General features: G+C 50.2%; 1 protein-coding gene across 3 annotated transcripts in view; it reads left to right on the top strand.

Moving 5' to 3' along the window:
• Positions 1 to 25,695, top strand: part of CARD11 (caspase recruitment domain family member 11) — a 136,689-nt gene that overhangs the window by 94,779 nt on the left and 16,215 nt on the right. For 2 of the 3 annotated variants that reach the window (XM_026449464.2, XM_026449465.2), the window contains exons 3-14: positions 3,756 to 3,968; positions 5,925 to 6,062; positions 7,336 to 7,661; positions 11,700 to 11,879; positions 12,839 to 12,991; positions 13,637 to 13,762; positions 14,424 to 14,621; positions 17,168 to 17,344; positions 18,832 to 18,883; positions 21,529 to 21,611; positions 22,886 to 22,986; positions 24,803 to 24,855. In XM_026449464.2, coding sequence (XP_026305249.1) covers positions 3,756 to 3,968; positions 5,925 to 6,062; positions 7,336 to 7,661; positions 11,700 to 11,879; positions 12,839 to 12,991; positions 13,637 to 13,762; positions 14,424 to 14,621; positions 17,168 to 17,344; positions 18,832 to 18,883; positions 21,529 to 21,611; positions 22,886 to 22,986; positions 24,803 to 24,855 — 1,800 coding nt within the window. The remainder of the gene's footprint in view (positions 1 to 3,755; positions 3,969 to 5,924; positions 6,063 to 7,335; positions 7,662 to 11,699; positions 11,880 to 12,838; positions 12,992 to 13,636; positions 13,763 to 14,423; positions 14,622 to 17,167; positions 17,345 to 18,831; positions 18,884 to 21,528; positions 21,612 to 22,885; positions 22,987 to 24,802; positions 24,856 to 25,695) is intronic. The other variant, XM_026449466.2, reaches the window with a different exon arrangement.

The raw sequence follows: 25,695 nt of genomic DNA, 5'->3' as shown, positions 1-25,695 counted from the left end.
GAGCAGAATAATACATTAATCTATGAACTAAGTTCCTCCCAAAATCAGTTTGGCCTCTGCCCAGGAATGAACAAGGACAGCTTAGAGGTTAGAAGCAAGATGGAATTGGTTACGTCAGATCTCTTTCACTGTCAGAAGTTTTGTTATAAATTTTGCAAAGGCAATTTTACCTCCTGTCTTACAAAAGTAGAAAAAGAAGTGCTAACTAAACCTAAAGCAAGGAAAAGAAAGGAAATAATCAAGACTAGAGCAGAAGCAAATGAACCTGAGAATAGAAAAGGAATGCAGAGAATTAATGAAACCAAAAGTTGGTTCTTTGATATATCAACAAAATAAGAGAAGATGCAAATTACTAGAATCAGAAATGAAAGGGGGGAAATTATAACTGAACTTACAGAGATAAAAAGAATTATGAAGGGAACTGTGAGCAATTGCTGCCAATAAATTGGATAACTTAAATATAGTGGACAAATTCCTAGAAAGACACAAACTACTGAAACTGGCTCAAGACAAACAGAAAATATGAACAGACCTGTAATAAGTAAGGAGGCTAAATTTGTAAAAATAATCCACAAAGAAAAACCCATGCCCAGATGTCTTCACTTGTAAGTTCTACCAAACAAAAGATAAATTAATACCAATTCTTAAAAGCCGCTTCCAAAAAGCAGGAGAGGAAGCAACACTTCCTAAATCATTCTGAAGCCAATATCAAAACCAGACAATGACATCACCGGAAAAGAAATACCCTGATATACCCTGATATCAAAACCAGACAATGGCATCACAGGAAAAGAAAACTACAGACCAATATCTCCTATGAATATGAATGCAAAAATCCTATTTTTAAAAACTGGCTAATTAAATCCAGCAACATATAAAAAGAATTATATACCATGACCACGTGGGATTTATGCCAGGAATATAAGGTTGGTTTAACAGCTGAAAGTCAGGTAGTGTAACCATATCGACAGAATAAAAAACAAAAACCACATGGCAGCCTCAATAAATGCAGAAAAAGCATCTGACAAAATTAAGAACCCTTTCGGGGTAAAAACATTCAATAAACCAAGAAGGTAAGAAAACTTCCTCAACCTGTTTAGGAATAGATAAAGGACGTCTATTCTAAAAACAAAAGCAAAAGCCTACAGCTAATGTCATACTTGACAGTGAAAGACTGGATGCTGTCCGCTAACATCAGTAACAAAACAAGAATTCCTGCTGGCAACACTTCTATCTAACATAGTACTGGAGGTATTTTAGCAAGAGCAATTAGGCAAGGAAGAGAAATAAAAGGCACCCAGATTGGAAAGACAGAAGTAAAACTATCTTTATCTGCAAATGACATGATCTTATATATAGGATATCATAAGATGTCTCTAACAAATTATGAGAACTAATAAATGATTTCACAAGGTTGCAGAATACGAGGTCAATATACAAAAATAAATTATATATCTATAGACCAGCAATGAATATTCCACAAATGAAATTAAGAAAAAAACTCCCATTTACAATATCATCAAACACAATGAAATACTTAGGAATATATTTAACAAAAGAAGTGCAAGACTTGTACACTGAGAACTATGAAACATTGCTGAAAGAAATTAAAGAAGATTTAAAGAAAGACATCACCATGTTCATAGATCAGAAGATTTAATATTGTTAGGTAGCAGTACTCCCCAAATTGATCTAGATATTCAGCAGATTCACTACCAAAATACCAACTGCATTTTTTGCACAAATTGACATCCTAATCCCAAAATTCGTAAGAGTTGTAAAAGGCACCTAATAACCAAAACAATCTTGAAAAAGAACAAGTTTAGGAGACTCATACTTCCCAATTTCAAGGCCTACTACAAATCTACAAATCTTCAATAATCAAGACAATGTAGTACTGGCATAAGGATACACATATAGATCAATGGAATAGAATCAATAGTGCAAAAACAAATGTTTACTTTTATGGTCAGTTGATTGTCAACAAGGATAGCAAAATCATTCAATGGGGAAAGAATAGTCTTTTCAAACAAACTGTGCTTGGACAACTGGACATCCACACACAAAAGAATGCAGTTGGACCCCTACCTCACACCATACACAAAAATTAATTCAAAATGGATCATCCTCAATGTAAGAGCTAAGGTATAATATTCAAAGGAAAAAAACAGGAGTAAATCTTCATCCTCTTGAATTAGACAATGGTGTTTTAGATACATGCCAAGAGTACAAGTGAAAAAAAAGAAAAAAATAAATTGGACTACCTCAAAATTTAAAACTTTTATGCTACAAACAATGCTTTTAAGAAAGTGAAGACAACTGACAGAATGAGAGAAATATTTGCAAGTCATATATCTGATAAGTGGCTTGCATCCAGAATACATAACAAAATCCTACAACTCAATAATAAAAAGACAAACAACACAATTTTAAAATGGGCAAAGGATTTGAATGGACATTTCTCAATGCACAAATGGCCAATATGCACATGAAAAGATGTTCAACATCTTTAGGGAAATGCAAATCAAAACCACAATGAGATGCTACTTCACACTCAGTAGGAGAGCTGTAATAAAAAAAGACAGACAATAACAAGTGTTAGCAAGAATATGGAGGAATTAAAACCCTCATGGCTTGCTGGTGGCAATGTAAAATGATGCAGCTGCTTTGGAAAACAGTTTGGCAGTTTCTCAAAATGTTAAATATAGAGTTGCCATATGGCCTAACAATCCACTCCTATGTATCTCCCCAAGGGAAATAAAAACATACAGTCACACAAAAACTGGTACATGAACGTTCATAGCAGCATTGTTCATAATAGACAAAAGGCAGAAGCAACTCAAATGTCCATTAGTGAATGAACAGACAAGCAAAATGTGGCGTGTCGATGCAATGAAAAAATCACTGAGCAATTTCAAATAAATGAAGTCCTGATACATGCTACAACAGGAACAAACCTTGAAAAGTTGCTAAGTGAAAGAAGCCAGCCAAGAAAGACCATAAATTGTAGGATTTCACTTGTATAAAATGTACAGAAAAGGCAAATCTATACAGACAGAAGGTGAATGAGTAGTTACATGGGATGGAGGGGCAGGGATTAGAGGGAAATTGAGAGTGGCTAATAAAGGGTGAGGAGCTTCTTTTTGAAATGACAGAAATGTTTTTAAATTGATTGTGGTGGTGGTTGCACAATTCTATGAATATACTAAAATCATTGAATTGAATATATTAAAAAGGTAACTTGTATGGTATGTGAATTATATCACAATAAAGCTGTTTTTAAAAATGAATGACTTAGATCTGTATGTATCCACCTAGATAAATCTCAAAAAAAAAAATGTAGAGGGAGAAAAACATGTTGAAAAAGGAAATATACAGTATGACACCATTTATGTGAAATTTTAAAACAAAAACCAATAGTATATATTGTTTAGGGAACTATACATTTTTAGTAAGACATAAAAACTTGGATGGAAAGGGTAGACTGCAACCGCAGGATTTTCCCTCTCTGCCCTATAAATAATCTTTTAAAAATTTTATGGCTTAAACTTCCATTGTTTATGTTTAGTATATAAGGAAATATATATTTTTATATTCATACCCCCTTTCTTAGATAAAAGGTAAAATGCCATATATACTTTACTGTACTGGACTTTTTTTTAACTTAATATATTCTAGAGATCACTCCAGAGGAGTTTATAGAGCTGTTCCAGTGAGACTCTTTTATTAAGCTTGTTGGGGTTTATGTCTAAAAGGAGGAGGGCCAGAGATGGATGACTACATGGAGACGCTGAAGGATGAAGAGGACGCCTTGTGGGAGAACGTGGAGTGTAACCGGCACATGCTCAGCCGCTACATCAACCCCGCCAAGCTCACGCCCTACCTGCGTCAGTGTAAGGTCATTGATGAGCAGGACGAAGATGAAGTGCTTAATGCTCCTATGCTGCCGTCCAAGATCAACCGGGCAGGTAACCTCAGGACCTCTTTGCGGGACAGGGAGGGCTTACAGCACACGGCAACTTCCAGACATACCCTTTGGTAGCTGTACCAAAATGAGGTCGCTCTAGGTCAGGGATTTTTAAACTGGGGTCCACAGACCACCATCCACTCATCTGTGTACAGAACTCAAGCTGTCTGTGTATAGAACGCAAAGAATGCGTAAGCTGGGAGTGGGGAAGAAATGCCGTCTTTATTTTACTAACCTCAACAGCAATTTAGCATTGCCCTCAATTGCAAATGTCAGGAGGCCATGAATTACAGTAGTGATTAATAACTCCTGTGACTTAGGCAACAATGAAAATTACAGATCTCTTCCTATCACTACAGCTACTGCAAATCTCTCCAAATGCCACTTACACTCATCTCTCTTTCAAAATTACAGTACTTATTAGATTTGCCAAGAGGTCTTATTATTTAATGCATTAATAAAGAAGTACGTTACTGAAACACAAATTTATTTAATATTTGATGACTGGATTTTATTATAATTGGTTTCTTTTGTAATCTGATGTACTTTATCTGTTTAAAAATATTATTCCGAGAAGGGTTCCACAGGCTTTTCTAGCCTGACTTCCGGGGGTGTGGGTAGGACACGTTATCATATTCAGTAAAGGCAATAAATATGGTTTGTGAAGCTTGTTTTAATTGTATATTATGTACATGTGTATACACATGTATTTGTAGAGTTATCTTTGTTTATGGTCACTAGACCACAATGTTAAATGTTTTTCTTTCTATGGATCAGTTTAGAAGGTTTGATAATCACTGTCGCCCAGCGTGGCTGGTGGTAAATGGCTCATCAGCTGCGACTCTCTGGCATCCATGGCAGACATCACTAATCAGCATGCTTTCCCACTGAGCTTGGATGTAACTTTGGAATATTTCTCAAAACAGTACTGCAGGCAGCTTCACCAAACCATCGGGGTTGACATCACATCAAATTTATTTCTTCTGTCCGTCCTAAGGAAGAGGTCGAGTTTTAAGACCTACCTTTCTTCTTCTATATCTCAGAAGAAATATCTGAAAATAAAATGTTTAAGGAAGGGCCCAGAAATGTAAGCAATAAGTGGAATCAATAGTATAGAAACTGGGACCTGCTGGGGAAATTACACTTAAGGTGTTTCCAGGTTGTATCATAATCCCAAAGAAAAGCCTAGAACTGCCAGGCGCGGTGGCTCAAGCCTGTAATCCCAGCACTTTGGGAGGCCGAGGCGGGTGGATCACGAGGTCAGGAGATCAAGACCATCCTGGCTAACATGGTGAAACCCTGTCTCTATTAAAAATACAAAAAACTAGCCGGGCGTGGTGGCGGGCGCCTGTAGTCCCAGCTACTCGGAGGCTGAGGTGGAAGAATGGCGTGAACCCGGGAGGCGGAGCTTGCAGTGAGCGGAGATCACGCCACTGCACTCCAGCCTGGGCGACACAGCAAGACTCCGTCTCAAAAAAAAAAAAAAAAAAGAAAGAAAGAAAAGCCTAGAATTATCCCTGCTTCCTGCTTCCTGTGATTTTTCCTAGCCCCTCACCCAAATATTTATCTTCCTGCTCTCAATCCCAGAGAAGCATGTATTATTCCATAATTTTTATCGTGCTTCCAACGTCCTTCAGTCATAGAAGACCTGGTGCCTACATGGTTCATTTTGGCCCTGGTCAGTTGGGAAACTTCAAAACTGGGGCGGCAATTCCGTTTATCCTGGTTCTACCAACTTATTAGAAAAAGAAAACAAACGCTCAACGAATCCCTGCAGAGGGCCCAGCACTTTGATTTATGTCATCTGGGCTCCAAGATACAACTCAGAAGTGATAGAATGTAGGGAGAAGTCTTCTGAGAGTTGACTGAAGGACACAAGTCCAGGATGAGACCAGCCACAGAGACTTGTGTTCCATCAGATACATATTCTCACAGAGTGATCTGGTCTTTCCCCTAGGCCGGCTGTTGGACATTCTACATACCAAGGGGCAAAGGGGCTATGTGGTCTTCTTGGAGAGCCTGGAATTTTATTACCCCGAGCTGTACAAACTGGTGACTGGGAAAGAGCCCACCCGCAGATTCTCCACTATTGTGGGTAAGTGCTTTTGCCATTGGGAACATCAGGATTCTAATAGGAGGGGCGTATGTGTGAGTGTGTGTGTGTGTGTGTCCTCAGTAGTGGCATGGTTCTAAAGCTGTGAATCTATGACATATAGAACTGGGGTCTGTCAACCACTTATTTTGCTTGATGATGAAAGATAGGTTAACAGGGGCAAAGTGAAGCAGGAGCCAAGAGAAGTGGGTGTTCACGGACCATCCCCCGTGAATGGCGCCGGGTGGAACACAAGTTCATTCTACCCAGTAGATCTTGTCCTTGCCTTGACTGCATTCTTTCGGGTGTCTCATGGGCCAGAGCCCTTGAGCATCTTGCTTTCTTAATCTTCCTTTCTAAACATTCTTGAATCAGTCTTCTCTCCCTCCCCAACACTTCCCACAGTCCAGCCTCCCACAACCCCATCAACTCTCTATATCAATTCCCGATCTGTTTCAGTGCTTTCTCCATTCTTCCTCCCCTATTTAAAACCTCTGGTGGTTTTTCATTGCTTCTTTGTAAAGACCCAGGTCTTGTCCAAGCACAGTGGCTCATGCCTGAAATTCCTACACTTTTAGAGGCTGCAGCCACAGAATTGCTTGAACCCAGGAGTTTTAGGCTGCAATAAGCTATGATCATGCCCCTGCATTCCAGCCTGGGTGACAGAGTGAGACCCTGTTTTAAAATATAAAAAAGACCCAGGTCTTTAATGCAGCCCACAAGGACCCTTCATGATCCAGTCCCTGCTGACACCCCCAGCCTCACCTTTCTCTTCTATCTCTCTCCTTCAGCCACTTTGGTCTTTGTTCAGTTCCTGAAATATGCCAAGTTCCTCCCTTCTCCCCATATGGCCTTGGCAATGTTGTTCCCCTTTCCTAGAATGCCTCTTCCCTCCCAAACTTAACATTGTACCTCAACCATCAGGAGCCTTCTCCAACCCCCACAGACCACGAGGCTGGATCTGGGCCTCTGCCAAACACTCTCATAGCTCCATCTACCTTTACTTTGTGAAATCCTCACGGTCTGTAATTCTGTTTGTGGTGATCATTTGATTTTTTTAAATGCGTTTCTCTTATTACACCATAAGCTCTCCCGGGGCCAAAGCTGTGAGTCTTGCTCACTCTGAATCCCCAGTACCTCGTGGGCAGAGTGAGTAAAGAGCTCGGCACAACGTTAGTGAGTGAGTGAGTGAATGAATGGCACCTGCCCTTGCGTCTGGAACCTCCTTTTTCCACTTCCCAGTCCTCAGGCCTGACTGGGTGCCCCCTCTCCACAGTGGAGGAGGGCCACGAGGGCCTCACGCACTTCCTGATGAACGAGGTCATCAAGCTGCAGCAGCAGATGAAGGCCAAGGACCTGCAACGCTGCGAGCTGCTGGCCAGGTTACGGCAGCTGGAGGATGAGAAGAAGCAGATGACGCTGACGCGCGTGGAGTTGCTGACCTTCCAGGAGCGGTACTACAAGATGAAGGAAGAGCGGGACAGCTACAATGACGAGCTGGTCAAGGTGAAGGACGACAATTACAACTTAGCCATGCGCTACGCACAGCTCAGTGAGGAGAAGAACATGGCGGTCATGAGGAGCCGAGACCTCCAACTCGAGGTGAGGGGTGCCCAAATGTCACCGGCGCTCAAGTCCCACATAAAGCAGGTACAGACACACGCACATGGTCTGCCAGAGCTTTGTGCCAGCCAGGTGAGAGGGAATGGAGGACACAGGACCTCTAGCGGTCCTGGGTCCACCATGTGCCCGCACGGGTACCCATAGTGCTTAGCGCTACCGGTTCAGCGCCTACGTCCCCTATGCGCATGAGCAGACATGCGCACAAGGACCGTCCTAGTGTGGCTTTCCACCTCTGGGTCCAGAGTGACCTTGTGCATGCTCACGCAGACCCGGTGGGGCTCCCAGAATGCCTCACTCGGCAAATGAATTAAGGAGATTTACATCTTTCTTTTATCTTATTTCTTTTCTTTTCCATTTTTTTTCTTTTCCTTCTTTCCTTTCCTTTTCCTTCCTTCTTTCTTCCCTCCTTCCTTCCTTCCTCTTTCCCTGCTTCCTTCCTTCCTCTCTCTCTTTTCTTCCCTCTTCCTTCCTTCCTTTTCTTTCTTTCTTTTCTTTCTTTCTTTTTTCTTTTTTTTTTTTTTTTTGAGACAGGGTCTTCCACTGCCCAGGCTGCAGTGGTGCAATCATGGCTTGGCTCACTGCACCTTCACCTCCTAGACTCAAGTGATCCTCCTGTCTCAGCCTCCAAAGTAGCTGGGACTACAGGTGCCCACCATCACACCAGGCTATTCTTTGAATTTTTTTTTGTAGAAAAGGGGTCTCGCTATTTTGCCCAGGCTGGTCTGCAACTCCTGGGCTCAAGTGATCCACCTGCCTTGGCCTTCCAAAGTGGTGGGATTACAGGTATGAGCCACTGCACCCGGTCTCATTCATTCCTTCTGTTTATTGAGTGCCACCAGGTACCAGGCTTTTTGTTTTTGGTTTTTGGGGGTTTTTTGGGACAGAGTCTCACTCTGTCACCCAAGCTGGAGTGCAGTGGTGTGATCACAGCTCACTGTAGCTTTGGCCTTGCAGGCTCAAGTGATCCTCCCAACTTAGCCTCCCAAGTAGCTGGGACTATAGGTACATGCTATGCCAGCTAACTTTTTTCTATTTTTTCCTACCTGCCCCCTTTTCTCTATTTTTAGTAGAGACAGCGTTTTGTCATGTTGCCCAGGCTGGTCTTGAACTCCTGGGCTCAGGCAACCTGCCCACCTTGGCCTCCCAAAGTGCTGGGATTACAGGTATAAGCCACCACGCCTGGCCCCCAGGCTCTTTTCCAGGGATACATAGCTGAAGACTAAAACCCTGCTGTGGTGGAACTAACATTGTAATCAGAAAACAAATGCATAAATACTTGGTAGAAATGAGTGTTATCAAGAAGAGAAGACAGGGCGTGAGGACAGAACATGAGGGTTGCTACTTTAAAGAGGGTGGCCAGGAAAGGTCTCTGAGAAGGAGACACGTGAACAGAGATCTGAAGGGATGAAAGGAGCCACCCATGCAAGTCTCAGGGGGAAAGCACTTGCAAAGGCCACAAGTAGGAGGCATGTTTTTTTGTTTTTGTTTTTGTTTTTGAAGAAATAGCAGGAAGGCTGGGCTTGGTGGCTCACACCTGTAATCCCAGCATTTTGGGAGGCCAAGGCGGGAGGATTGCTTCAGTCCAGGAGTTTGAGACCAGCACGGGTAACCTGATAAAAAAAACGCATCTCTACAGAAATAAGCCAGGCATGGTAGTATGCGCCTGTAGTTCAGGGGGATAAGGCAGGATGATTGCCTGAGTCCAGAAGGTCGAGGCTGCAATGAGGCATGCCTGTCGAAAAAGAGAGAGAGAGAGAAGAGGGAGGGAGGGAAAGAGGGAAGGAAGGAAGGAAGGAAGGGAGGAAGGAAGAGAAATGAAAGAGAAAAAAAATGAAAAAAATGGCAGGAGAGTCAGTGGGGCCAGAGCCAAATCAACAAATGGTGCAGAAGGGAGTGGAAGGGATAACAGGGTCCAGATCATGGGGCCATGGTAAAAACTTTGGGATTTATTCTAGTTGTGATGAGAAGCCTCTGAAGGATTGAGAGCTGAGGAGTAACGATTTATATCTGAGAAGGATCACTCTGGCTGCTGGGTGGAAAATAGACTCACAGAATATTTATTAAGCATCTGCCATGTGTGAGGCACTGTGCTAAGCGCTGTGGGAGACACGGGGATAAATCACGTGAGCTGTGCTTAGGTCACTTACAGTTTAGTGAAGCAGACAGATCTGTAAACAATCCACCGGGATTCAGGTGAATTGAGTCAGTGGCATAGCCGGCAATAGTGTTTTGGTTAGGAGCATGAGCTTTGTAAGTCCTGTAGTTTTGAGTTCAAATTCTGACTTTATGCTTTACTACTTACTTAGCTATTGGCTTCAGTTTCCTCATTTGCAGATGGCAATAATGAAAGTAATAGCTGTGACATAGGATTGCTGGGATACTGAACCGTAAGTCTTGGGCGGATGGCTGACCCTGTAAGCACCCCACAATGCTAGCACCCCATGCCTGCTTGTGTGGGACTTGGGACTTAGCATGGAACGCTTAAGTTGAGCTTTGAAGATGCTGAGGAGTTTTTTTTCTTTTTCTTTTTTTTTTTTTTTTTGTTTTGCATGAGCAGGAGAGATTTCTATGCTGTTTTTACCTAGGATTTGAGCAAATTACCCTGTGGCAGGGACTTACAAGTTTCTCTCCTGGAACTTTCTCCTGTGTTATGTTTCCCTGGAGCTATATTAATAGTGAGAAAGTATAAGTAGAATTTGGAAGAACATATGGCCAGCAGAGTCCCTGGCTGGTTTTCTTGGCCTCAGGCTGCTTCCTGCACGCCCCTTTCTTCATCGTCTCAGGTTAATCACTGGGGTGCAGGAGCTGGACTTTTCTTGCTAAAGCCACGGCTCTCTAGCTGCCTGATTCCTTGAGACCATTCTCCCTCCAAGACTAGATTTGAGAAAATGACACTCTCCCCTTTGGTGCCTCCTTTCTTTATAGCCCTTGAATGCAACCTTCTTATTTGGGATATTATAGCCAAGCCAGTGTGTTTGGGGAGGCTCACAGTTTAATCTCACAAGTTGAAGAAGTCTTCTGCTGGTCCCAGTTCCTGACACTAAACTCTTGAGTGTGAAAATCAGCACATCTCCACTTGTCTCATTTCCAGATGCAATAGCTGCCTCCTCCAGGAAGCCACTCTTTCTGCCACTAAGTCTAGGGAAGTTCTTTAGGCCGGAGAGATCCTGTGAAATTACAATTAAGTGGATTTCAGGCTGTCTTCTTCTTCAGTCACTCTTTCTGCCACTAAGTCTAGGGAAGTTCTTTAGGGCAGAGATCCTGTCAAATTACAATTCAGTTGATTTCAGGCTCTCCTCCTCCTCCTTCTCCTCCTCCTCCTCTTCTTCCTTTTCTTCCTCTTCCTCTCCTTCCTCGTCTTCCACTTCTTCTCCTTTCTCTTCTTCTTCTTCCTCTTCTTCCTCTACTTTTCTTCTCCTCCTTCTCCTGCTTTTTCTTCTTTCTTTTTCCTCTTCCTCCTCCTCCCCTTCTTCCTTTTTAGCAACAGTGCTATTTATCCAAATAAAATCTGTGTGAAACCCCAAAGAACAAACCACACAAGCAGAGCTGTTCTGGGACATGAAGTCAGGGTGGACGCCCAGAACCCCGATTTCTCAACCATCTCCTCCTTCCTCCTGGATAACCCCGGGATTCTTCAGGGGAATCCTTGAGTTCCGAGGATCAGAATTTGAAAAACCCATCAGAGAAGGGCGTTGAAGTGAGAAACACCAACCTGGATCTGTTTTATCCCAAAATCCATAACCTGTTCCACCTGACAAAGGTTGAGGGAATTTTCTCTGAGGTCTGTAGCCCCTTTGGAGCTATTTCTAAATAGATTAATCAGGAACTCTCCATCAATAGGGAGATGACGCTTTGTTTTACTGGAGAAGGTTTCTTGGAGCCCTTCTCTGCCCCTGAAAGAAGGAGGGGCATAACCCAGGTTATGCTGCCAGCCCAGTGGGATCTGGGGAAGCGTTGCCTTTTCTGAGTGTTTCTTGCCACCTGCCTTCTCCCCTCGGCACCCTTGGGGTGTTTCAGATCGATCAGCTAAAGCACCGGTTGAATAAGATGGAGGAGGAGTGTAAGCTGGAGAGAAATCAGTCTCTGAAACTGAAGAATGACATTGAAAATCGGCCCAAGAAGGAGCAGGTTCTGGAACTGGAGCGGGAGAATGAGATGCTGAAGACCAAAAACCAGGAGCTGCAGTCCATCATCCAGGTGAGGGCCTGGGGGCGGGGCCGGCGCGGGCAGCGGGAGGGTGAGGGCTTGGGGTTGGAGGAGACGACGCACCTGCCAGGGTGTGAGTCCCAGAGCCTCACTCACACCACGCTGACTGCAGGATCACAGACATGCATGCCATCCTTGGGCACCTTTGTTTCCTCCTCTGTAAAGCGGTGACCCCCCACCACGCATTTGTCAGAGACAGGAGATCATACTTGGGAAAACATGTCCTTATTTGAAGCACTCCAGAAAAATCACCATCCATGTGGAAATCAATGCCCTGGGCACTGTGGGAAGAGACAAGGACATCTGGGAAACCTACATGCCCTTAAAGATTTCAGGAAACTCAACTCTAAGCTCCATGCCACTTGTTCCAACCTCAAATGCCTCCCCACACTTGTCAAAGTGGAATCACTTGTGGGCACGTGAGGAGGAAGCTGCCGAGGAGTGACATCCCAAAACAGCTCTGCAGGGCAAGAAAAAAAACATGCATCCTCCTGCTCCCTGCAGAACAGTCCCCACCAGGAGCGGCTGTCTGGTATTTGAGGGTCTCTTTCCGAGCCGAGGATGAACCCAGCTTCATCAGAACAGATTCCTCGGTATTTCAGGGACAGCATCTAAAAAGCAGATCCACCTTCCCTTTGCTGTCACCTGCGAAGTGTTCTAGGTGTACCAATTGCTCCTCTGAGCTCTGATAAGCGCCAGGGAGAACAAAAGGCCCAGGATACTCCCAAGCAGAGGCCAGTTTTCTGTTTCTTTCCAGGCGATAAACTTCTTAAATGATAAGCTTCTTAGAGACCCCAAGGGACATACATCTCTTCTTGCGTCTACCTTCCAGACACAAAACCTTCTGCTCTGTCCGTGTCTGTTGCTGGCTCTTCTGTCCCCCGCCTTCCAGGACCACCTGGCTCCCCACCCCGACCCTGACCCTGTTAAACCTCCTCCCTCCCACCCAGGCTGGGAAGCGCAGCCTGCCAGACTCCGACAAGGCCATCCTGGACATCCTGGAACACGACCGCAAGGAGGCCCTGGAGGACCGGCAGGAGCTGGTCAACAGGATCTACAACTTGCAGGAGGAGGCCCGCCAGGCAGAGGAGCTGCGGGACAAGGTGGGAGCGAGGAGCGCCTGCCCAGCGGTGCCCTTGGCCCACCCCTTCACACCAGGGGGCAGTGGTGTGTGTCAGCAGGACCTCCCTGACCTCACACTCCTGTCCAGGGACTAGGTCAGACCCCTGGCATAAATCCCCTGTACTTCCCAGTATTCAGCCCCTGGCAGGAGCTGCAGTTTATCAACCAGATGAGGGCCTGGGGGCAGGAGCAATGTGGGCAGAGGAGAGGGTGAGGGCTTGGGATTGGGGGAACCGACATACTTACCAACATGTGAGTCTCAGAGTCTCACCCACACCTTGCAGATTACAGGATCCCAGATGTGTCGGCCACCCTGGGGCATTTACAAGCTATTGCACCAGCTGAGCACCCATGTCCCCCTCCTGACTGAGACCTCACTGTCCTCCCATACGTTACCTGGTCCGTAGTGAGTTCACGACAATGCCAGGTTCATTGGTCTCCCACCTTGAGCCCCAGTGGTCAAATAGCCGGTTCTCAGAAGGGCAGGCCATGTCCTGACCATGCCAGCTTAGGGAGGGACAGGCCAGCTCCAGCCAGCCGGCGGGAAGGCACGAGCAGAGAACAGCTTTCAGCCCTGACCTATTGATTCCTTGATGCATGTATTGATTTCTCTGTGTCGTTCACAGTACCTGGAGGAGAAGGAGGACCTGGAGCTCAAGTGCTCAACCCTGGGGAAGGACTGTGAAATGTACAAGCACCGGATGAATACGGTCATGCTGCAGCTGGAGGAGGTGGAGCGGGAGCGGGACCAGGTACAGGCGCAACCTGCAGCGTGCAGGGCGGCAAGATTGCACAGCGGGGCCCACGCCCCAGGCCACGGGCTCCTTCAGAGTGTTTTGTCCAGTGCAATGTCACTGACAATGCAGGGATCACTCCTGAATCCATCTTTCCCATTTCTGTTCCAACGATGAATTCTATCCCAAAAGGCTTTTGGAAGTCACAGGCGTTTGGGTATCAGGGGACTGTGAGCTGAGCTCCAGCAGCTCCCACAGCCAAGCATTGTTCTTAAATGTTGTCTGTTCTCTCGGGTGAGAGGATGGGTTCAGATCCAGCCCTGTCATTCGTAAGGTGTATGCCCTGAGGCAAGCTGCCACCCTGACCTCAGTGCCCTCATCTGTAAAATGGGGATAATTACGGTAGCACCGCCTCATAGGGACAGGCTGTGGCCTTCCAGGGATACTGCATCAAAGCTCTCAACACGGAGCCTGCCACTGGCAAGGGTTGAACCATCGTCTCTGTGATCGTGTTAATGAAGAAGGCAGTGACTGACACGCCCGGGAGTCAGGCTGCAGATGAGAGCCACAGACGATGTGGCTGGCCCCTGGGTTGGGGACGATGCCTGTCTCTGGGCCCAGCTGGAGTTGACTGGGGTGCAGCCCCCAAAGCGGCCTTTGTCCTGCTTCTCCCCGGCAGGCCTTCCATTCCCGAGACGAAGCCCAGACGCAGTACTCGCAGTGCTTAATCGAAAAGGACAAATACAGGAAGCAGATCCGCGAGCTGGAGGAGAAGAACGACGAGATGAGGATCGAGATGGTGCGGCGGGAGGCCTGCATCGTCAACCTGGAGAGCAAGCTCCGGCGCCTCTCCAAGGACAGCAACAACCTGGACCAGGTGGGATGGGATGGGCAGGGCCCACGTCTGAAGCCTAGTGCCCCTGGCGCCCACGGAGGGCTGTGGCCAGTCACCGCCTCCCCGTGGGGCCCCACATCTGCAGCCTGGTCCCCCCCTGGTGCCCACTGAGGGCTGTGGCCAGTCTCTGCCTCCCCGTGGGGCCCCACATCTGAAGCCAGGTGCCCCCTGGTGCCCACTGAGGGCTGTGGCCAGTCGCCGCCTCCCCGTGGGGTCCCACATCTACAGCCTGGTCCCCCCTGGCGCCCACGGAGGGCTGTGGCCAGTCCCCGCCTCCCTGTGAGGCCCCACATCTGAAGCCAGGTGCCCCTGGCGCCCACTGAGGGCTGTGGCCAGTTGCCACCTCCCAGTGCAATGAATGGCTCCTTGTCCTTTGTTTAGTTTAGTTTTGTTTTTGAGACAGGGTCTTGCTCTGTTGCCCAGGCTGGAATGCAGTGGCACCATCACAGCTCACTGCAGCTTCAAATTCCTGGGCTCAAGCCATCCTCCCACTTCAGCCTCCGGGTAACGGGACTAAAGGCACACACCACCATGCCTGACTAATTTTGTATTTTTTTATACAGACAAGTTCTCACTGTTTCCCAGGCTGGTCTTAAACTCCTATCCTCAAGCGATCCTCCCACCTCAGCCTCCCAAAGTGCTAGACTTACAGCCATGAGCCACTGTGCCCGGTCGGCCCTTCATATTTTTGAAGCCAGAAGTTCCCTCCCACACCCAGCATAATCCACATCTTTTAGTCTTGTGTTTGTGTCTGTTTAGTGATGAGTAGAAGCCACTCATTTTGAAGTTAGAAGATGCAGGATAGGGCTGGGCACAGTGGTTCATGCCTCTAATCTCAGCATTTTGGGAGGCTGAGGTGGGAGGATCGCTTTAGGACAGGAGTTCAAGACCAGTCTGGGCAACAGAGTGAAAACTTTTTTTAATTTAAAAAATTAAAATTAAAAACATAAATAAGAAGATGCAGGGGGCTGGACGCGGTGGCTCATGCCTGTAATCCCAACACTTTGGGAGGCTGAGGCGGGTGGATCATGAGGTCAGGAGTTCGAGACCAGCCTGACCAACATAGTGAAACCCCGTCTCTACTAAAAATACAAAAAAATTAGCTGGGCGTGGTGGTGTGTGCCTGTAGTCCCAGCTCCTCAGGAGACTGAGGCCAGGAGAATTGCTTGAACCCAGGAGGCAGAGGTTGCAGTGAGCCGAGATCTTGCCACTGCACTCCAGCCTAGTGACAGAGCAAACCTTCGTCTCAAAAAACAAAAAGAAGAAGATGCAGGGTCAAACCTGACCCGGCCACTTCCTCGCTAAGCAGCCTCCCCCCTTAGGAGCCTCAGTGCCCTCTCAGTTGACCACAGCCACCTGCTGGCCTCCCACTAGGGTTCCCCTGCACACCTGAACTGTCACTGGGTTTAAGACACCCTGCAGTCATTAGGGTTCCTAGTGCCTGTGAGTAAACCCTCATTTGTGGACAATGTGAATTGCAGAGTACATTTCCCAGCAGTGCCCCAGGCACTGAGAAGTGAAGGAATGCCTCCTCCAGGGTATATGTTACGCTATTGTAGCTCTGGGTTTACTGAGCGTGGTCACGTGCCGGTGCCACGCAACGTGCCCTCTGCACGTTGCCTCATTTACCCCACAGAACTGTCCTGCATGGAAAGCACGTGCTCAGTGTCCTCATTTACAAAGGAAGGGACCCTGACTGGGTGCAGTGGCTGAGGCCCGTAATCCCAGCACTTTGGGAGGACCTGCATTCCCGGCTGCAGTTACAGCGTGAACACAGGCCTGGCACGTAGCCCACCGTGCTGCAGCAGGCCGTGACCGGCGCTTCCACCCATCTGCAGAGTGGGAGTCAAGGAGCAGCAGGCGGGTAACGAGATGCGCCAAGGTGGGCTATGCATACCCAGGAGTGTTCTGCTATTCTGAGCCCCTGAAGGATTTTGCACAGGGAGCGGGACAAGACGCTTTGAGTTTGGAGGCAGCGCAGCATGAGGGTGCCGTGTGGCTTTGCAGGCCACGTAGTTCCTTCATGCCACAGCACTCCGCACCCTATTTTGTAAAAGGTGGTGATCAACAACAACCTCTACTTGTCAGGAAGGATTCAATGAAGTGGCAGCTATGAAGCGCTCCAGACAATACCTAGCACCGTTTTTGATTTTAACATCATTCAGTCATTCTGAATATTTTTTATATTTTTAGCTCAGGCACAGGGCTAGAAATTGGAGATGTAATGGGGGCAGATGAGATGTAAGGGATTGAGGCCGGTCAGGAGGCAACGCCTTTACCATTGTACAGGAAGACCGGGGCTTGCTTGGGAGACCAGACCAGAAGCCCGGGAGGAGGAGGCATCGTCAGGCTGGAATGGTGGGGCTCAGTGTCTGGGGTTACGGTTGAGGTCAGGAAAGAAGAATGGCTGAAGTGAGCTTCAAGCTCAGGTGGCTGAGGGAATAATGATCCCGTCGGCCCAGCCACTACGCCTACTGGTGACACATCGCCAAGCCCCATCACTAACGCCAGGTTTTCTCTGTCTCCAGAGTCTGCCCAGGAACCTGCCAGTAACCATCATCTCTCAGGACTTTGGGGACGCCAGCCCCAGGACCAATGGTCAAGAAGCCGACGATTCCTCCACCTCGGAGGAGTCACCGGAAGATAGCAAGTACTTCCTGCCCTACCACCCGCCCCAGCGCAGGATGAACCTGAAGGGCATCCAGGTGCATGGGTGTGGAGGGAGGGGCGCAGGTGCAGGGCAGAGGGTCTGGGAGCCGCGGGCCCCTGCAGGCAGCAATGGGGCAGCACAGTCACGCCTGCTTCTGGGTGGGTTTTGGGTGCCCAGACTGTGATTCAACCTATTTCAACCCTGTAAGCTGGAAATCCTGCCAACTCGCTTTTTACTCATTTGTACATTTTTACTGATTCCTTCACTCTTATAAATGTAACAGATGTTAAAAGAGAGAGAAAAAAAGACAGGCTGGGCATGGTAGCTCACATCTGTAATCCCAGCACTTTGGGAGGCCAATGTGGGAGGATCGCTTGAGATCAGGAGTTCTAGACCAGCCTGGGCAACATAGGAAGATCCAGTGTCAAAAAACAAAGAGAGAAAGAGAGAGAGAAGGAAGGAAGGAAGGAAGGAAGGAAGGAAGGAAGGAAGGAAGGAAAAGGGAAGGGAAGAGAGAAAGAGACAGAGGGAGGGAAAGAGAATGAAATGAGCATCATTTCCAAATTCAGGCTGGGCACAGTCACTCAAGCCTGTAATCCCAGCACTTTGGGAAGCTGAGGTGGACGTCAGGAGTTCGATTCCAGCCTGGCCAACATGGTGAAATCCCATCTACTAAAAATACAAAAATCAGCTGGGCATGGTGGTGGACACCTGTAGTCCCAGCTACTTGGGAGGCTGAGGCAGGAGAATCACTTGAACCCAGTGGGGCAGAGGTTGCAGTGAGCCAAGATCATACCACTGCACTCCAGCCTAAGCAATAGAGCAAGACTCTTGTTTAAAAAAAAAAAAAATCTGTTTATTCTTCACAAATGTATTGAGTGCCAGTCACATGCCCGTCACATGTCAGGCACCATCCTGGGAGCTGTAGTTAGCAGTAATCCTGTCACTTTGCTCAGAATCTTGTGCAACCCGAAGCCCACGGCTGGCTCTCGAAGGGGAGTGGAGTGAATGAATGAGATGCCACAGCAGGGCCTGACAGTGCCTCCACCTCTCCCAGCCTTGCACACATGGAGCCAGAAGGCGGAGGCAGCACATCTGAGCTGAGACTCCGTTAGCACTCCGGGCCGGGGGTGGCCAGGGCACCTGCCCGGCAGCCTCACCCTCTTCTGAAACCCCCTCTGCGTTGTGTACCCAGCTCTGCTCAGCCTCACACTCCCCGCACATCACTTGGTCCCCTCTGCTGCTCTTGGCTTTTGTCCTGTCTTCTGCCATGAGCCATATTGCACAGCTGCCCTGGGAGGAAAGCTTGTCTGTACCAGCAGCTGCCTGATTCAAGCCCAGGGGAGCCGCTGTGTCTTGTTGTCCCAGCCACAGGAGATGAGCATCGGTCCGTGTGTGTTACCGGCCAACCCAGGCGGCTGTATGACGAGGGACAGGATGGCTGGCCTCGCTTTATTTTTTTCTAAGCCCCAGTGACATGTGTCTAGGGCCCTGTTTGATTTGTGTCTTATGTCTTGTTTCTTCCCCTCCCCTCCCTTTTAGCTGCAGAGAGCCAAATCCCCCATCAGCCTGAAGCGAACATCAGATTTTCAAGGTTAGTGAGATGCCCGGATCTCTCTCGGCCTGTCTCATCTGTCACTCTGTCTCTCTCAGTCCATCTGTTTCTCCCACTATAGCAATCAATCCTGCAGGGTAAACATAGCGGGCTCTCGGGGGTCTCAGGGTGGTGGGGGTCCATCCAAATAGCAGTTAATGTTCATCGTCATTCAAAGCGGGCAGGAGCCCTGAGCACTGAAAGGTTCCCTCTGTGGTTCCCTGCACGCCTCCCCGCCTCTCCCAGTGGGTCTGTCTGGAACCCCTGGTGCATTAGCTGAACTGTGCATTTTGCCTGTGGCTTCTCAGTGAGAGGACTCTTTGACCCTCTTCCGAGACTTAGCTGGGTGGTCCCCCACAGGACCTCACAGGAGGCTGGTTCATTCGTCAGTCCCTGGTTCTCCGAGACACACTGCCTTCAGAATCTTCTCTTTTGTCCTCACCATGTCTCTGGGAGTGACAGATCAGCTAGAAGGGTTTGTGTAAGCAAATCAAGCACCTACTATGTGGCAGGTGCTGGAAGGCCCAAGTAGATGCCCATAGACCCCACACACTGAGGCAGGGCCACAGCCAGGAGGCGGAAAGTGCATGGGTCCCGAGAGTGGTTGGACAAAGGTCAGAGAAGGATCCATCAAGAAGGGTACATTTGGCCGGGCATGGTGGCTCACACCTGTAATCCCAACACTTTGGGAGGTCAAGGCAGGCAGATCACCTGAGGTCAGGAGTTTAAGACCAGCCTGGTCAACATGGTGAAACCCCATCTCTACTAAAAATACAAAAAATAGCTGGGCGTGGTGGCGGACACCTGTAATCCCAGCTACTCGGGAGGCTGAGGCAGGAGAATCACTTGAGCCCAGAAGGAGGAGGTTGCAGTGAGCCAAGATGGCACCACTGCACTCCAGCCTGAGCGACAGAGTGAGACCCTGTCTCAAGAAAGAGAGAGCGAGAGAGAGGAAGAAGAGAAAAGAAAAAAGAAAAGAAAAGAGAAAAGAGGTGGGGGTGGGGTGTACCTTTAAACTGGGGCTGGAAAAGGGAGCCTTTTGGCAGAGGGACACAGTGTCAGGTCAGACAGGGGCCCATAAACAGAGGTGTGGAGACCAGGAGGTGCACGGGGCAGAAGCTGCCCTGCCGCCCCAGAGCGCAAAGCAGGAGAGCACTGGGCTGAGACTGTGGGTGCCTCGCTGAAGATACGGACTTCACCCCGCACGGCAAGGATGAAGCCTTCCCCAGGTGGCTTTGGGGTGAGCAGGAGAGTGGAGAGTGCAGACCCATGCTTTAGGCTGTTCTCTCTGGGTATGGAGGTAGAGGAGGGAGGCCAGGGCAGGGGGCCCCGTCCAGCTCCCTCACGGCCACATCTGGTGTCTCAACGGCCTTCTTTATCAGAAGGGAGGTGCAAAGGGCCTGGGGCCTGCAGGAAGCAGAGAAGGGGGTTGCACCAAAGGGAAGGGACAGGATGTAGTGGCCATGGGGCTTCTTTGCTCCTCATCAGACCTTAGGCTGCCCAGTGCCAGTGCTGGGGGCCCAGGGAAGGACAGCATATAGTTCCTCTCTACAAGACATCTGCTGATGGGGGTGCATGTACGTATATCTGTATGTGCACACAACACGGGCACACACAGCAAGGGTGGGAGCAAGGAGGGGACACAGACAGCAGAGCCGTCAGAGGAGGGCTGAGAGGACGTGCACATGGTCCCCAGGCTACCTGCAGCAGAGCCAGGGGTTGGGGCAGGGACATCAAGGGAGGCTTCACCCTCTCCCCCTCCAGAGTGCCATCCGGGGCCCCAGCTCATCCCCTAACACCATCTCCTGCTGCAGAACACCGTTCTGGGACCCCAGCCTCGTCCACCAGCCCCGACCCACCTCGCCTTCCTCCCCAAGTCCCAGCCTCTGAACGGCGCTGCTGCGTGCTCTGGGCTGCAGCCCCAGCCTCCCGTATGTTTATTTAGAGAGGTTTCCACAGACTTGGCCCCCAGTTTGTCCTCATCCCCATCAGCCAGCCCTGCTTGTCAGGGAGAGGCAGAGTCCATGGTGATGGCAGAGAATTGGACAGGAAGACTCAGGCGCCAGTTGTCCATTGTTCACAGAAAATGCCAGCCAGGGACCCCACACAAGTCCTCAGAGACACATGGCATTGTCCAGCTTTGACCCAGGCTGCCCGGGGGTGACCCTCAGTGGGAGCTGGGATATGTTGGCAAACGAGACCCACCCCCCGCCAGGAGCCTACTGTGGTGGGGGGGGGGGAGACAGGAAAAGAAGAGATAATTTTATGCCTTGGGATACCAGCGCTTTGGGAGGCCAAGGCAGGAGGATCGCTTGAGGCCAAGAGTTCAAGACCAACCTGGGCAACATAGCAAGACGCCATCTCTATAAAAAACTTAATAAAAAATAAGAGGAGGTTTCTGAGGGCTCTTTCTCCAGCAGATGCCACAGAGAGGGGAGTGAGCCCCCAAGGGAGAGAAGAGGCCCCAGACCCACCTCATAGGAGGTTTGGGATGACACCAGACAGCCCCACGTGCCTATTGGCCATGGGCTCTGACTTCCCTTTCCCTGCCTTTTCTCTCCCTTCCCTCTCTCTTCCACCTCAAACCCTTCCCCGGCCCCCTTCTCCTTTCTCTGTCTCTCCCACCTTGTCTCCCATGAGGACAGCCAAGGGGCACGAGGAAGAAGGCACGGACGCCAGCCCCAGCTCCTGTGGATCTCTGCCCATCACCAACTCCTTCACCAAAATGGTGAGCTGCGGCCTCTGCCCGACCTGCGGGTCCCCTCCGTTGTCCTTCCCTGCAGAACACTGTCCGGTGCCCCAGCTCATGCTCACCACCCACTCTCCCTCCAGAGCTCATCCCACCGCCCTCTCCCCTTGCAGAATGCCATCCAGGGCCCCAGCTTATCCCCACCACCCTCTCCCCCTCCAGAGTGCCATCCAGGGCCCCAGCTCATCCCCCAACACCCTCTCCTGCTGCAGAACACCGTCCCGGGGCCCCAGCCTCATCCACCCCACCTGCCCCCACCCACCTCGCCTTCCTCCCCAAGTCCCAGCCTCTGAACGGCACTGCTGCGTGCTCTGGGCTGCAGCCCCAGCCTCCCTTATGTTTATTTAGAGAGGTTTCCACAGCCTTGCAATGTATTTACACCTTCTTGCTGCCTCCTTTCCCAATTTAACACTTGGTGGGAGGAGGAGCTGGGCCTCCCAGGGGCTGTCACGCATGGCACAGGCGGTGAAAATTCTGCCGCAACTTATCAGCCCCTGGCAACTCCAGCAGCCTGGGGAGCCGGTGGCAGGCAGGGCACAGAGCTGGGAGCAGCTGGAGCCGCTACAGAGCTGAGGCTCGAGGTCCCCTCACCAGCCCAGAACCCCTACCCAGGCAGAGCCGGGCAGGGTCCCAACCAGCATCCAGCATTGCCCACTCCCCGCCAGGCAGCAGAAGGCCCAGGATGAGAAATTCGAACCCCGAGGGGAAGCCCTGAGAAGCTTGTCAGCTCAGCTTCCAAAATCAGGCCCTGGGGGAAGCAGAGATTTTATAATGAATGATTCCTGTCTGATCGCGGCCCTGGGTGGCAGAATCCCAGGCTCTTACTAAGAGCGGCTCTGGCCAGGAGCCAGCAGGCCTACTTTCAAAGGTCGCCCTCCAGCAGCTGTGCCGTCCGGGGGCACCACTGCCCTCCCCACGCCCCAGGCCCACACTGTTCACCATGTTTAGAGCAGGTGCCCACAACAGGTGCAGCCCGGGAGCCTCGAGCTCAGCCTGAGCACCGTGGCAAGGCAGCGCCCCAGTCCCCCAGTCGGCCAGCTCCTGCCTGCGTCCTCCCTGTGAGCAGATGTGCAAGCAGATGTGTTCCAAGCTCAACGGCTGCGGCTGCGCCGGGCTGAGCATGAGCCTGTTCCAGCCAAGGTCGCCCCTGAGAGCCGGCTTGCTGCCCCCACGCCGCCTGAGTAGGAGGCAGGCATGATTTTGTGTTGAATTTAGTCCCTGCGCCCGTAACGTGTGTGTGTCTGTGTCTGAAGCAGCCCCCCCGGAGCCGCAGCAGCATCATGTCAATCACCGCCGAGCCCCCGGGAAACGACTCCATCGTCAGACGCTACAAGGAGGACGCGCCCCATCGCAGGTGGGTGGCAGGTGAGGGAGGACTGGGCGTTTGCCCCATGCCACCCTGCCAAGCCTCCTTACCCCGTCTCTGGGCCAGTCCATGCTTGCTGACCCAGCCATCCTCAAAGCTACCCTAAAAGGCAGGGTGCTGCTCATCGTGCAGATGAGGAGGCTGAGGTTCGGAGGAGGGAAGTGGCCGCCCCAGGTTCACCGAGCTGCCTATCCAAGGACGAGACCCATGACCCACGGCTCCATGCTGACCAGAAATCAGGTTCTCGGGCCCCACAGCCCCAGGGCTTGACATTTTCTGCCAAAGAATAAGAAACTCAAGGCCGGACGCGGTGGCTCATGCCTGTAATCCCAGCACTTTGGGAGGCCGAGGTGGGTGGATCACCTGAGCTCAGGAGTTCAAGACCAGCCTGACCAATATGGCGAAACTCCATCTCCACTAAAATTACAAAAAATTAGCTGCGCCTGTAATCCCAGCTACTCGGGAGGCTGAGGCAGGAGAATCCCTTGAACCCGGCAGGTAGAGGTTGCAGTGAGTCGAGATCGTGCCCCTGCACTCCAGCCTGGGCGACAAAGCGAGATTCCAACTCAAAAAAAAAAAAAAGAAAGAAAGAAACTCATGAATGGCTTCTCCAATCTCCTCTCCCACCTTCCTTACTTCCTAAACACCATTAGTGTCCTCACAAGAAGAACTACAGCAGAAGTATGCCTGGGCTATGGGTGTTTCCAGCCTGCCAGGATTTGGCGTGTCACCTACAAAGTCAGAGGTTATTGATGGTTTCCCAAAAGGCAGCCAGCAAGCGTGGCCAAGGAGGCTGGATCCACACCCCGGGTCCCGCTGGGGCCTGGGTTTGGGCCTCTCAGCATGGACTTCCCTGGTTGGCTCCAGAGATCAGCAGCAAAGATCTGCTTAGGCCGGGCACAGTGGCTCACACCTGTAATCCCAACACTTTGGGAGGCTGAGGCGGGTGGATCACCTGAGCTCAGGAGTTCAAGACCAGACTCGCCAACATGGCAAAACCCCATCTCTACTAAAAATTAAAAAATAAAAAATAAAAATAGCTGGGCATGGTGGCACATACCTGTAATCCTAACTACTGGGGACGCTGAGGCAGGAGAATCGCTTGAACCCGGGAGGCAGAGGTTGCAGTGAGCCAAGATCGCACCACTGCACTCCAGCCTGGGTGACAGGAGCAAAACTCCATCTCAAAAATGAAAAAAATAAAAATAAAAAACAGACCCACGCCAGCCCCACCACCAGCAGCTGTGTTGTGGGGGCTCCCTCTGGCCAGCCGGGGGCAGGTGTTGAAAGCAGCTTTCAGAAGCCACATGTGGCGTCTGCACCAAAGCCACCTGCGCCTTGAAGCACTATTGCAAAAACCACATGCAGACAATTGAGAACTCCAGAGCACAGCAAGCTTGCTCCGTCCACTCCTGCTGACGGGCGCTCTGCTTCCAGACCCATCACACAGGGCGGATGGATCTCTGTCATGTACCATATTGGAGAAGAGTGAGAGAGATGTAAACAGTAGGTGGGGCCAGTGGGGCCGGTGGGGCCTCTGTTCACCTGCCCTGGCTTTCCTCCTCCGCCACTGGAGGACGCAACCTCCAAGGCCTCTGGGCCACCCACCCTTCCGGGGAGGCTCCTGCCTCCTCCACCCCTCCTTGTCCCAAACTCCTCCACCCACACTGCCCTCTCAGAGGCAAGGCCACTCAGAAGCCTGGAACCTTCCAGAAGCTTCCCTCTCCCTCACCTGCACGTGCGCACGCACACACACACACTCACTCACACGCAGGCTTTCCCTGCCCTCCCTTGTGTCTTGCAGCACAGTCGAAGAAGACAATGACAGTGGCGGGTTTGACGCCTTAGACCTGGACGGTACGTGCCTCTCAGATCCGGGAGGGTCCTGCGTAGGACGGGTCACAGAGGGTCACAGGTGGAGGGTCACAGGTCCTTAAGGCTTACTATGTGGAATGGACTCAGAGTCACTCTTGAACACAGAAGATAAGCCTCTGTCCCCCAGGGGGCTTGCCCGTGGCCGAGAGACGCCCTGTGAGCTTGTTCTTTATCTTGTAGGTAATGGGGACCCATCCAGCTGTTGTGCAGAGGGCTCGAGCTAGGTCTGGGCTTTTAAAAAGCGTAGCTCTCACATACTGTAGCCAGGCACCGTGGAGGGGCTCGACCTGCATACCTGATCCAGTTTAATCTCAACAACTGCTCTCAGAAATGCTATTGTTACCCTCATTTTATAGATAAAGAAAGGAGCCTCAGAGACAGGAAACAACAGGAAGGCAGAGGGTGGGCTGGGAGCAGGGCGTTCTCGTAAGAAATTCATGTATTGAGCTGTTAACCAGCCTGTGCAAAAGGAGTACAGAATGCAGATGGAGAGGCCGATATTGGAGGGGCAAGGCCAGGGGGAGAGGCCAAGCTTGGAGGTGCAAGGCTGTGGGGAGAGGCGGACCTTGGTGGTACAAGGCTGTGGGGAGAGGCCAACTTTGGAGGGACAAGGCCATGGGGACAGGCAGACCTTGGAGGCGCAAGGCTGCAGGGAGAGGCCAACACTGGAGGGGCAAGGCAGGATGGGGAGAAGTAGGGCAGGTCAAGGCAGGACGGGGAGAAGTAGGGAGGGGTGAGGCGGGATGGGGAGAAGTAGGGAGGGTGAAGGCAGGACGGGGAGAAGTAGGGAGGGTGAAGGCGGGATGGGGAGAAGTAGGGAGG

Source organism: Piliocolobus tephrosceles, chromosome 8 (assembly GCF_002776525.5).
Source record: "Piliocolobus tephrosceles isolate RC106 chromosome 8, ASM277652v3, whole genome shotgun sequence".
Lineage (NCBI taxonomy): Eukaryota > Metazoa > Chordata > Mammalia > Primates > Cercopithecidae > Piliocolobus > Piliocolobus tephrosceles.
The sequence above is the reverse complement of the archived record's forward strand: the minus strand, read 5'-3'. Positions and strand labels throughout refer to the sequence as shown.